The following is a 14,571-nucleotide window of genomic DNA, read 5'->3' on the forward strand; positions in this document are numbered from 1 at the left end:
GGTGTACACAAAGACACACTGCATGCAGACATAAACAAATACACACACGAATACGCATACATACATACATACATACATTCGCGTATGTGTGTATGATGAATTATCCGGCCCTACTCTTTAGGAAACTGAATAGCCATGGTGAAGGCTATACTATATTTATTCAAGAACTAAATTGAATTGTAGTTCTAAAATTCTAGCATAAAGATATGTAAATGAATAACAGAAAAACAAATTTATAGATAGATGAATTAATAAATCTTACAATCTCGTTATGTTTACAATGGCTGTCCGATTAGTGATAATGCACGTTCGTACAACCGGCCAACGCATAATAGTGAAAACGTTGAACCAACAAATGAATGAATGAATAGATAGATAGATTAATAAATGATGTCCTTGGAAATTGCTTGTAGCCTATCCCATTGCAAAAATAATGATGATGATGATGATGATGATAATAATAATAATAATAATAATAATAATAATAATAATAATAATAATAATAATAATAATAATAATAATAATAATAATAATAATAGTAACGACAGTAATGATGATAATGATAATAGTGATGGTAATAATGATGATAACAATAATTGTAATAATAATGATGATAATAATGATAATAATAATGATAACAATAGTAATTATAATAATGATAATAGTAATAGTAATAATAATGATAATGAGAATGATATCAGATGAATAAATATATTTTGCTGAAGCTAAGATCAGATACAACAATCGAATTTCGCTTTGAAAATGTAAAAAAAAAAAATCACGATAATGGCTGCAACCCACAACACTTAGAATAATTTTATTTACAAGAATGTCGTCACCTCTGCCATGCCATTAACATATGTCCTCTATCAACGTACAATTGCACTCTCCAGGGAACATGTGCTTGTTGCTAGGATTAAGCGTTACGTAAAATAATGAATAAAACACGCCTATGCGCAACCCTCAATGGCGGCGAAAACAGAGGAAGCGAGACATGCGCAAAGTTTAATGGTGTCCGATTCCTCTAATTCGGGAAAGATCAGAGTATTGAGGAAAAGTTATTTCCTGAGCATAGAGGAGGTTCTTTTTAGGATTTATTTTTGATATTGACGTCGTTTCTGTTCCTCGGAAATCGTGGGGAGAAAGCACGATAAATTCCTTTTAAATTCGGGTGCTAAATACAAAGTGATTTTGCATATGGGTGATTACAGTAATTCAACAGGCATACATTACCGATGTAAAAGTTTCCCGGTTTCCTCTCTAATTCAGTTGAAAATGTGAAATAGGGAGAAGCATTTCACTGAAAAAATAAACCATTACACTAGTTAAAAAATATATACCAAATACAAATATCAAAGCAATGCCATAACATTATACAGACGAACGTGCTTTTGTATGCGTTCGTGTGTGTGCTTCTGTGTCTGTGCGTTCGTGCGTGCGTGAAACCCGGGCCGACGCATGTGTACACAACCTCTTTCCACACACTATAAAACGCACAGTTAAAATATGACCCCAATCGCCACCAATCTCCAAAGTACCTAACCCAATTAACCTAATGACGCAGCAACTCCCTTTTTTTTCCCCCGAAACAAACCGATCAGTCCACATACCAACTCCTGAGACAACACAGTACTTCTTCGTCAGATATCTTTTGCTTCCCCTCCGCCGTTTCGTCGACGTCACGCTGCACCCTCGGGCCCAGACAAGCGCCCTCTTCAGGAAACAAGCAGTTCTTGTGACTTGGGAAAGAAAGCAAAACAGAATTCTCTCTTTTTTACGCATTTTTTTGGGGCGTACTCGTACCCTGGTATAGAATGGAGCCATATTATTTAGTCTCGCTCTTGAGCTTTTTCATTCACTCCATGACTCAAAAGTCCATTCAAGGGAAAAAGGTCATTTAGAATTTTTGTTTCTTTCTTTCTTTCTTTCTTGTCATTATTGTAACTTTTTTGGTATTGTGATAGTCATTACTACTTTTTTATTATGTTGATGGTGTTAATGATAGTAATGATGATAATAAAGATCATGATAATAATGATGATAATAACTACAATGATAATAATGATAATAGTAATAATAGTAATGATGATAATAATAATAATAGTAATGATGATAATAATAATCATGATAATGTCAATAATAGCAATAATAATAATAATGATAGCAATGATGATAATAATAATGATGATAACGATAATAGAACTTTGATAATGATAATTAACATAATGGTGATGATGCACATGATGATGATGATAATAATAATGATAACAATGATAATGATAATGATAATAATAATGATAATAATAACAATAATGGTGATATTGATAACAATAGGGATAATAATGATAACAATAATAATTATGATAATGAATATAATAATAATAACGATGATAATGATAATAATAATAATAATAATAATAATAATAATAATAATAATAATAATAATAATAATGTCAATAATAATGATGATAATAATAATGTTAATAGTAGTGATAATGATAATGGTAGTGATCATGATAATGATATCAATACTAATGATGATAATAATAGTGATGATAATAATAATCATCATGCTGATAATACCAATACTAATAACGATTTTACTAATGATGATAACAATAACGATAATAGTGGTGACAATGATAATGTATAAATCAAATAATGATAATAATAGTAGTGATAATGATGATAAAGATAACAATAATGATGATGATAAAGATAACAATAATGATAATGATAATAACAATAATAATGAAAATGATGATGATACAAATAGAACTTTCACTTAAGACCACAGCCACTAAAATGAATAGTTTATCCTATAGGTTCTATAGTCTGATTGATTTAATAAGTTCATCAACGAAAGTAATAAAGAAATACATGCAAGCACCAAACAAGTTCAGAAATTCATAAGAGAACTTCGGGCAAATCCCAGCATTACTTAAGTAGAAGAATATATTCCAACCAAACAAGCGAAAAGGATGAAACAAGAAGCCAAAACATGCGGTCGAAAGCATCACCCTTAGCCGTAGCGTCGGAAATCTCTGCATGGACACTTTGTGCTTCGAAACCAAAACGCTGATGTAGGCCAAGCAGCGACCCGTCTGTGGTTAAGCTCTAGATTTAAGGCAGAGACTGAAAGCTTCATCTTAACTGCTGGAGATCAAAGCTTATTGACTCGAAATCAATGAGCAAATGCCTTCAAAAAACGATGTTAAATGTAGGTTTTGCGTCAAATTCCCCGAGATCGTTGATGGTCTTATTTCAGGTTGCTCAATTTTAACACCGAATGAGTACAAAAATCGCCATGATATGATAGACCAATATTTGCACTAGAAATATACAATCACTACCAAATCCAAACTTCTACCAATTAGCATGAAAACCATCACCAACCATTAGTAGAAGTGGTTACGCTACCATTCTCTGGGACTTCCTGACCGGACCATCCCGGCAAATCGCCCAGACATCATTATCAAAAACTTTACGAGTAAAACTTGCCTCCTGATTGGCATGAGAGTCCCTCCTGACCAGAACAAAGCAGAAAAAAAAGAGTATGAAAAATTTAGCAAATATAAAGACCTTGAAATCAAAACAGAGAGGATATGCCACCTCAAGACACCACAGTAATTGTCGAAACACTTGAAATGGTCAAGAAGGATTGCAAGAGACATCCTGAGAAAATACCAGGCGACCCCGATATCAGAGAAAACCAGGAATGAGTGTTGACCAGCACTGCCCACATTCCGCCTAAAGTCCTCTCCATATGAACACGGGAAGACTATCAAAACCCTTTACTTGCCTAAGGCGACTGGGGTTTCCCGGTAAGTAATTGAAGCGAATAGATAGATATAAAGGAATATTTTTGATAATGGTAATAATGGTAACTGATGATAATAGTTGTGATTATCATTATGATAGTTATGATAATGATGACGATAACAATAATGATAATGATAATAATAACAATAACATCAACAGAAACAACAACAATAATAACAATTGTGATACCAATAATAATGATAATGATTATGATAATAATAATAATATCAATAACAATGATAATAGCGACAATGATAAAGATTACAACAAAAATCATGTCAATAATACTACTACTAATAATAATGATACTACTAATAATCATCATCATAATAATAGCAATGATAATAATAATGAAAATTATAACAATAATGATATCAACTATAATAATAATAATGACAATAGTAATGATAATGATAACAATAGTAATAATAATGTCAACAATGAAAATGATAATGATAATGATGATTATAAGGATTATGATAACAGCAATAACAATAATAATCATAATAATGATATTGATGATTATGATAAAAAATGATAAGAATAATAATAAAGACAATAATAACAATAATGATTATTAGAAAAATGATAATGATAATGACAGCAACGATAATAGTGATAATAATAATAACGATATTAATAATGATAGCAATACTGATAATAATAGTGATAATAGTAATAATGATAACAATAATGATAATCATTATTATCATTATGATAATGATAATGATGATAATAAGATGATAATACTGATGATAATGATAATGATAATAATGATGGTGTTGATGATCATTATTATAATGATAATAATGATAACAATAATGCTAATGATAACCATATTAATAATAATGATGATGATGATAATAATAATAATAATGATAATGATAATAATAATAATAATAATAATAATAATAATAATAATAGTAATAATAATAATAATGATAATAATAATAATAATAATAATGATAATGGTAATAGTAATGATAATAACTAATGATGATGATGATGATGATGAAGATAATGATAATAATGTCAATGATAACAATAATGATGATGATGACAATAATGATGATGATGACAATAGTAATAGTAATGATAACAAGGATAATGAAAATAATAGTAATAATATTGATAATAAGGATAATGAAAATAATAATAATAATAATGACAATAATAATAATAATGGTAATGATGATAATAATAACTATCCTTATCATCATCTTTATCATTATTATCACTATTTTCTTTCTTCTTTTATAGGGTTCTTGACTTTTATCACCACCACAGGTATGTAAAAAAAAATAGGAAAAAATATATATCTTAAAAGCACGATTCAAGCCAGCACGAACGCGAGGGAGGACCATGATCGATCAGCTGTGTTTTGTTTACATGATGGCGGCGTCTTCCCCTGACAGCGACCTCGGGAGCATCGAATGTTTCCAGAATTACACGGCTCCGGAGGTCTTTGTGCAGGGTCTTGCGGGCCAGATTAACCAGCAGGATGTGGAGGCCATCATACGAGCCCAGAAACAGATGTAAGTGTAAAGCAAAAGGAGGAAGAGGTCGTGAAATACGTTTGGGTATGTTTTGCGTTGGGAGGGTGAGGTGTGTTTGGTATTTTATGGTTTTTCGTGGTAGATTGGGTATGTTTTGTTTAGTTTGTGGGAAAGAGTAGGAGGTTTAGGTTATATGTATAGGATGTACTTTTCCCAGTTCATTTTAGGTGTGTTCTGTTTAAATTCTCTTAAATCTTTAAGTGAAGGATGGCTGACAATATAAACTCCCAATACAATAGGAATGCAATGTCAGATGATCACCACGCGTCGTGCTCACGCCTATAATTAATATATTGTGGAGGTCTATAAGCTCTGTCTTGCCAGTTATGTAGAAAACATGTGTATTGACTTTCAAATTGGGCTTTTTCATGTGATTTTGTTGGTTGTTCTATCCAATCCTCGTGAAACTTACTGTGATGCGTGGTGGAAGGGCTACTAGCTGATATCCATTATTACAGAATTAATATGAAAGGTGTCTGTGTCTATCAGTGAATATCCACTAGATATATTCAGGCAAGATGGAGTTGTAATGGTTCCTTATATGATGATGAAATGTAACCAAGATCTATAAATCCTTTTATTACCAAAATTATTGTAAAAGTTTAGGGGCTTGTGTAGAAGGGCTGACAGGCATTGAGATCACACCAGTCAAAATGGATCCAGTGGAGTATTCACAGTTTTCTTCTAAACATATACCAAAACTTTTACTGACTTTTTGGACTGAACATTGTCTAAAACATTTGATTCTTTTATATACCCATGTAACTAGTAACTATAGGAGATTATTATAAGTATTTGATTATTTTATTATGTGCCAATTTAGCCATTATCTGCAGGCAGCTGCTTTAGTTTTGATAGCAAGGAAGACATAAATACTAAAAAAAATAATAAATACAGTAAATACTTTACTATCCCTTCTTTATTAACCTGAAAATGTCTAAGAGATATACCTAGGTTAATATTATCTTTAAAAAATTGTGCTTTGTGTTAGAACATATTTTAAGGTGCTTTAGCATATTCAAATCAATTTCTAAAGTGCTAAAGATGTTTTTAAATATATATAGGGTTTCTTATTAAAAACATTACTAAAGTTCAGCAAATTTCCAAGTAACACCAAGTTTAGAAGCTTAATCGAGAACAAAAGGCATTCTCTCTCTTCTCGGGAACACAAAATTGCCCAGAAATGTTAGTGACTAATATTGACCATGAAGTAAGAACTGGACATTGATATTTAATTTTATTAGTTTTATACCACAGATATTGTGTTTGTTTCATCATAAGCATTAATAAAAATGAAGGAAATAGTAGAGGAACAAAGGCCAACAGACATCCAAACCACATTACAGGAAATGAAATAAAACAAAAACAAAAAAATACATTTCCATGACCAGTTTTCTTGACACTACAATCCTTGCTCAGTAAATATCAGTTGTAACAGGACTCCATTATTTGACATGCTGTAGAACAGTACTGCATTAAATTATATGTCACAAATGATTATCGTGCTAGATATCTTGAACATGTAGATCATGGAGAAAGTATATTACTTGCATAACAGCCAAGACCATGGGTGTTGTAGATTGGCCCAGAGTTGTATTAGTACCTCTGATAGGTCCAAACTTTATTGGCTGGTCTGGTGAATTCCTCAAACATTTTGTATGAAAAAAAGAGTTCCTTGTAGTAAGCATATTAGAAAACTAGCATTAATGTGTATTTGATGATGACCTTCAGAATATATTGAACAGTTGTGTGGGTATTGCAGACAATTTGTTTGCACATCAAGCCTTGGTCATAGCTACCAGATGATTTAGATCTATAGGCCTACACACACCAGGATGATGGCAGGAGACCTTAGTGGTTTGGCATTATCTATGTTTATTTATGTCTTACGTCAGTGTGTAGATTTGTGTCATGCATCAGGCATGCAAGGATGTCAGCAGAGAAGACAATGCATCTGTGATATTTGTAACGATACCTCTTGTGTAAATAATGTTGGTTATGGCTTTGGTTGGCCAACATGGTTATTGTCAAGACTGCCTGTGGTGATATGCGATTGAATATTTCACAGCCTTGGACTGTCTATTAGTCTTTCTTCTCTTTGTAGGGATTCACTTTAACACTGTGTTTTTCTCTTTTATATTTTATGTATTTTATGTCTTGGTTTATTGGCATTATTCTGTATTATGTTATATTTTGTCTTTGTTTTCCCTTTAAGGAACCACACATGAGGAACTTTTGAGCTCTACATTTCTAGAATTTGCAAAAAAAGAAAAATTATATGGTTTTACTGAGAGGAAAACAACAGTATTAGATACATAATTAAAGATTTTTCCATGTGTGTGTACGTGTGTGTGTGTGTGCGTGTGCGTGTGTGTGTGTGTGTGTTTGTGTTTATGTGTGTGTGTGTGTGTGTGTATCTGTCTGTCCGTTTTCTGTGTCTGTGTGTCTGTGTATGTGTGCGGGTGCATTTGATGTTGGTTCTCTAGTATGGTATTTCTATTTAAAGCATCCAGTAATATTTTGATTGTCATGAGACATTCACATGTCATAATAACACTATTGCCCAATATTTGAAAAACAGGTATATTGCACTGTAACTCCACTTTTTTTTTCTTCTTCTTCTTTTTCTTGAATAAAAGTGAAAAAAAGCAGTACTAGACATTAACCTGTTTCCCTGTCCCCTACAGGCTCCAGCGTTTTGAGAAAACCAACGAGATGCTGAGTAACTGCAATGCCCTCTCAGCCACGCGCTTTGCCCTGGCCCAGAAGGAGTTCAAGAAACACACGGCTCTCCTCGTCGACATGAAGAAGGACCTGGACAATATTTTTCGTCGGATCAGGACCATCAAGACCAAACTCTCCAATCAGTACCCAAGTGCCTTTAGTGGTGGGTAATCCTCATTTGTTCATTAGTAATTATTATTGCTATAATTTATTATTATTATTATTATTATTGCTGTTACTGTTATTGTTATTGTTAATATTATTATCATTATCATTATCGTTTTTATCATTATGATTATTTTGCGGAATGAATTTTGTTTGGTTTAGGTTTTTCTTTTTTTTCTTTTCTTTTCTTTTTATTACATTTAATATATAGAACTATGTGTAGGGTGTAGATACTGTAGACCTCACTTGAGAGTTTGTGTTGAGGAAATGGTTTCTATTTTAAGGCGTTGGATTAGGCGAGGGCTGACAGGGCAGACTGAGAGGGACGGCACTTGTGTATTTTTGTGATTTACTTTTATCTTTTTATGTCTTGCTTCAAGTTTTTTGGGAGAGGGAGAAGAGAAATCAATTTTTCTCCTTTTTTTTCTTTCTTCTCTTTGAAAGAAAAAAGTACTTATTGATTTTTTTTTATTGGTTCTTTTGTAAAATACGTGGGTTGTGTTTGCTAATGATGCTGGGAAGGCAGATGATTTTAGGGTTTTCAATTCTCTCTCTCTCTCTCTATCTTATTCTTTCTCTCTCTGTCTTATTCTTTCTCTCTCTATCTTATTCTTTCTCTCTCTATCTTATTCTCTCTCTCTCTATCTTATTCTCTCTCTCTCTATCTTATTCTCTCTCTCTCTCTGTCTTATTCTCTCTCTCTCTCTCTCTCTCTCTCTCTTATTCTCTCTCTCTCCCTCCCTCCCTCCCCTCATGAAGCATTAACAATTTTAAAGCAAGAACAGTTGAAGATTCATTTAAACTTGATGTTCACTTACTGCTGTTCATTACTTTGGAGATAATATTTCTGTGGAAGTACAGCCGACAGGCACAGATTGAAATATACAGTAAGAGAATCCTCACCTGTTTTCTTTAGGATGAAAAAGAGTCAGTGAGTACATCAGACTCTGGAAAGGTAGCCATGTTTGCCTGTTTGCCTTCCAACACCTGAAGTGGATGTGTAGATGTACCAGAGGTGAGGTCCAGGCTCTTCTCTCTATGCATGACACTTCCTTTGTGGTTGTAAACAGCTCTTCTCTTTTATTGGGGTTGAGGAAAAGGTGATGTTTGTGTGGTGTGAATGTATCAATGTGAGATGTTTATTTATGTTTTTTTATGTATTAATTTTTTTTATTTTGTTGCTCCCTTTTTTTCATCATGTGCAGATACGTTCATTGTGAAAGTTTGCCTCTTTTTTTTGGGGGGGGTTGACATCCTGTTATTGTTGCCCAGAGTCTCTCACTCATCTGAAGAGTCCGTGGCCCATAGTATATAATATAAACTTTCGTGTTTGGGTATTGGTCGATATTAGTATGAATTGCTTTAAAACGTCAAAGAATACCCTGGAAAGTAATTATTAATGTTGTAAGGTAGTACCACCCTCTAAATGTTAATCAAATCTCAATCACAAATGACAGAAGAGCCCAGTGTTCTTGATTAAGATATATGACTTAGAGTAGATTGATGTGAATAGATTCATCTTATTTGTATAAAAATAGTTATTCCCTTGCTTGAAGCTCCCATTTCCCTCTTAGTAGCTGTACTTAAAAATTATCCTGAGTTGAGACCAAAGTACTAGCATTGCTAAATTTGACCCTCCCCCATTCATAAAATCAAAATCTGATAGAGATAAAATTTGAGGATAAGACTATGTTTTTATTTTATTTTCTTTTGTTTTCTTTTTTCTTCTTGTGTGTGTGTATTTGATCTTAAAGTACCATACAGGCTAGAAGGATGTAACCTGTGCAGATCTAAGGCCAGTACCGTACCCTCACCGAACATAAATATACATGTGTAGAATAAAAAACCTGATCAGTGTTTCTTTAACCTCCCTCTTTCCCTCCCTCTCTCATCTACAGCTGCTCAAGAGGCTGTTTTCAAAGAGGAAGAAGAGGATGAGGAAGCAACATCAGCCAGCAAGGACCAAACATCTTCAGACTCTGCGGAGAATGATGCAAAGCGTGCCTCCGTCTCTGGGGAGAGTGGCCACTCCAGCAAGTCAGAGCGTGTTGAGGACATGGAGCAATCGAGTGACGGTAGCAGAGCAGACACGGAAAGGCGCATGAAGAAAACGGCAAGCAGCTCCTCTGACAGCAGCAGTAGCGCAAAATTATCGAGCTCTTCCTCCTTCGATAATTAGATGACTAGAATGCTTGTATGTATAAATGTTTGTTAATTACATCTTTAATGTTGTTTCATCATATATATATACAAACATAGATACACTTACATACATGAGAGAATTTACAGATTTTATTCAAATGTATTTTGTACCTGATTAATATAATTTGATTGCAATATATAATAATATCAGCAATGACATATGTAAAGCTGTATATATAATAAAGAGTGTTTTCATATGTAGATGTGATGTTATTTTGCCCAATATTCTTCATTTACTTAGCTGTTTGGTTATTCATTCAAATAGAAATAAAATGGATGATAACTATATACAGTGTATCAGTATCTGAATATATGGATAGATAGATAGATAGGTATAGATATTTATATATAGTCAAAATTAGTGTAAAAAGTCAGTTTTCTCTTTCTTTCTTTTTCTTTTATTATCTTCATTTTTGTTTATCTATTCATCAATTTATTAATTTTTACTAGTGGGATTAAAAGCTATACAGGCAACATACCCGAATCACTGGATTTTAGTGAATCTTAAAAACTTAAAAGGGAAATTATAACTGGCCAGTAAATATATGAACTAGAACTATTAAAGTGGAGTCTCTCATTTATAAATATCTTGGTTCTTAGTTAATCAAATTTATAATATGAAAGTGAGGGATGCTTTAAGGGTTATCATTGTAAGAATATTTTGTTCATTGTGTGTGTGGCCTGATTAGTGGTAAACACTATGTGATATATATTTTTGTTCACACATCTTGTACTTCAGATACTGATTTTTTTCAACAGACATAAGTATATCTTGGTCTGTTTTCTCATACATATTATTATTTTATTTGAGTATTCTTATAAAAGGCATTAATGACAAAAACTGTTAAGAAGAATTTCTATTGTTTCAACTAAATACAATGAATATAATGAAAATTCCTGTTGTGCATTTCAATTTATTTAATTTTTCTTTCAAAGATTTATTTACATTTGCACATTGGATATTAAGCAGTGAACAGTACTGCTATTTCTGTTATTGAATCTAGCAAAATGCAACAATGCTACAATTACACTTTTTTTCATTACTTATCTATAGAAGTGCTTGTTTTACTTGTATTGAAATTCTGGGTTAATCCTTCAGTAGTTTACTGACTAGGAAGCATTTAAATACTCTTATGAGCAAATCACTTTTCCTGCTTTGTGTAGGGAGTTGTAAATGTACTACCATTTTTATACTTTTATATATATATATCTTACATAACTAGAAACTTCATGTATATCATACTACGTGGGGAAAAAGAACCGCATCTCCCTTTCATACATTCACCTTTCAAAATGCCTAAAGCCTTAGCTTGGTGCTGTCGTATTGTACATTGGGTTTGACACACCAGTCTCTGCAGCCTCAGCATTGGCGCTAATCTCAGCACTATTTGGGAGGTTCTCCTGGGACGACTTCCGCCCGTTAAGGTACATAGGAGCTCCCCTTCCTGTGTAGTAGCGTAATACTAGCCCTTGAGTCTTCCAGGTGTATATTACACCTGCTACAAGGGCAACTACCAACACTAGAAGAATCACACCTATGAGCCATGTGGCCACTGCTGTAGCTGATGTTACCCTGGATGCGGGAGGCGTCACCACCATGAAGAGCTATTGTGAGAGGGAGAGAGGTGTGGGGAGGTCAAGATTTCACTAGATTACATGTTTTAAGGTTTCCCTTTTTTCAAGAGCATTAGAAACTAAAATTTAGTAGATGGTTTGTATTTGAAAACTTCAGTTCACCACTTTAAAATGTATTTAATATGTCACAATAATTATAATTATAATATTTGGATCTAGATCTTTTTTCTTTTCTTTTCTTTTACATACATGATCACTACATTATCAACTAACCTGTGGGCTTCCACAAGATTCATGGAAGGGAGCAGCTGATGCATTAAGAGCCAGTCCATCAAACTTCCCAACATGGACTGTGTTTCTCTCAAGGGAAGTGTGGTTATGGCACACCAAACCCTCTAGAGCATCAGGGTCAAATGATTTGATCACATTTTCGTCAAACTTCACATCTCCTGTCACGGCTATCTGAAATGATTGGAGGAAAATGCTTTAAAGTTGATAAGAATATACTAACTTAACAATTCCTCTCCCCCTTGTTACACATGGAAACCTACTAATTTCATCATACACATAAACAGGCATTGTTTTGCTTAATGGCATTTCGGTGTACTTTGCATATCAGGAACCTAATCCCAACAATAAACAGGATTCATATAGATATATATAGATACATACATAGACAGATAGATAAGTAGGTAGAGAAGTAAATTTATATATATATATATATATATATATATATATATATATATATATATATATATATATATATATATGAAACACTCATAGTTTATTCACCTTAAATGCTTCTTTTTGAAGATGCTGGAAGGTGTTGCCAGTGATGGTAACTGAAACATCTCCTGCAACAGTGAGAGCTCCTGTTCCCACAGTCCCTAGCATGCTGTTGACGACCATAGCTGTCTCCATGTCAGACTGTCACAGACAAAATCTAATCATTTTGTTGATATTTACAGTATAAGTTGGCTAGTAGCATATTCATAAAAGACCTCTGCTCCTTAAGGTTAAGCTAGAATGCATGATTATTATATATATATTTTTTTTACCTTATGTGTGAGGTTGAAGGCATTTTTAGCTAGGCTGTTTATAGAGACGTTAGAGAGACGGAGACCAATCCAGCTGTGTAGTTCTCGCTTACTGAGGGTCACATAGCCTTCAGTTGCAACAGAACCCACTACCTTGTCCACAACTGTGTCTTCGAATACAAGGTATCTCATCTGTGGAGAAAGGAACAAGACATTTTTAATTTTATTTAATTTTCTTTTTCAGCACTATCATATCTTGCACTGTTGATTTTTTTCATACAAAACCTTTAATTAATAAGGTGATATTATGATTAAAAAAACTTGTGAGTTCACTGAAGTCATGAAACATATGGTTGCTGATTTTCATGTAATTAGGTTAAACTAAGTGAAACAGAATTATGTTTCATATCAAATAACTTCGTAATATTCCAAGTATTTTGCAAAATTCCATTAAAATCGTGGAATATCATTAGCAACAATTACAATGGTATCTGTAACAAGTCTAGTATACAATATATTCTTAATATACTGATGAAAAATGTTAAGATAATCCTAGTGTCAAATAATTAGGAAAAGATGCAGCAAGGAAAATAGTTCAAAGTTAAAAAATAAGAGAACAGTATTTAATGTGTGGCTTTATAGGTTGGAAGGTGTACACACTTAAACAGGAGTTCTGACATACAACAGAAGCAACACTGCTCGTTCTGTATATTGCACGCAAGACAAGTTCATCTATTGCAAAAGACAACCGTTATCAGAACTTTCTTTCCCTGATAATGCTGTTTTGTGGGAAGATGTGTGCACTTCCATACTTTTAAATGATTCATTCACACACATTTAAACAAAATTCCAATTGCAAACACAAACACACACACACACACACACACACACACACACACACACACACACACACACACACACACACACACACACACACACACACACACACACACACACGCACACACACAATCCTAGACCCTCCAAAAAAAGGGAGGGAAGGAAGGAAAGAAACAAACAAAAAGAAGAAGAAAAAGGAAGAAAAATAAAATAGGAAAGGAAAAAGGAATTATGCCCGGAACCGCCCAAGGGACAAGAAGGCCTCACCTCTTCAATATTGTGCAGGAAGCCTTCCCTGAGGACTCCGACGCGACTGCCCTTCAGCCGGAAACCTCCACGAGCTCGGTCGCGCAGGAACATCGAGGGTATTTCGGGCACGTAGCACTTCACGATGCCTACGCCTGTAGGAGGAGGCGGAGATAAAGGAGGAAGAGAAGGCGGAGATAAAGGAGGAAGAGAAGGCGGTGAGAAGAGGAAGAGGAGGTGATGATAAAGGAGGAAGAGCAAGAGGAGGCGACGATAAAGGAGGAAGAGGGAGGGATGATAAAGGAAGAAGAGGAGGTGGTAATTAACGTAGGAATAGAGAAAATATATATTCTGTTATGAAGAAGTGAGAGATAATGCATGAAAAGTGTGGAAATAAAGAGCTGGCA

General features: G+C 33.6%; 2 protein-coding genes across 2 annotated transcripts in view; one reads left to right on the forward strand and one right to left on the reverse strand.

Moving 5' to 3' along the window:
* Positions 1-5,194: 5,194 nt before the first annotated feature.
* On the forward strand, positions 5,195-10,670 carry LOC113814692 (kxDL motif-containing protein CG10681). Its single transcript, XM_027366747.2, has 3 exons — positions 5,195-5,357; positions 8,066-8,265; positions 10,166-10,670. The coding sequence occupies exons 1-3, from the start codon at positions 5,212-5,214 to the stop codon at positions 10,444-10,446; spliced, it is 627 nt and encodes a 208-aa protein (XP_027222548.1). The 5' UTR covers positions 5,195-5,211; the 3' UTR covers positions 10,447-10,670.
* A 643-nt stretch (positions 10,671-11,313) lies between these two features.
* The window catches only part of LOC113814670 (uncharacterized), a 10,467-nt gene continuing 7,209 nt past the window's right edge, over positions 11,314-14,571 (reverse strand). The window contains exons 3-7 of the mRNA XM_027366727.2: positions 14,186-14,319; positions 13,103-13,273; positions 12,837-12,971; positions 12,318-12,506; positions 11,314-12,074 (exon numbers count right to left, since the gene is read on the reverse strand). Coding sequence (XP_027222528.2) covers positions 11,775-12,074; positions 12,318-12,506; positions 12,837-12,971; positions 13,103-13,273; positions 14,186-14,319 — 929 coding nt within the window. The 3' untranslated portion in view covers positions 11,314-11,774. The remainder of the gene's footprint in view (positions 12,075-12,317; positions 12,507-12,836; positions 12,972-13,102; positions 13,274-14,185; positions 14,320-14,571) is intronic.

This window comes from Penaeus vannamei, chromosome 25 (genome assembly GCF_042767895.1).
Source record: "Penaeus vannamei isolate JL-2024 chromosome 25, ASM4276789v1, whole genome shotgun sequence".
Taxonomy (NCBI): Eukaryota; Metazoa; Arthropoda; class Malacostraca; order Decapoda; family Penaeidae; genus Penaeus; species Penaeus vannamei.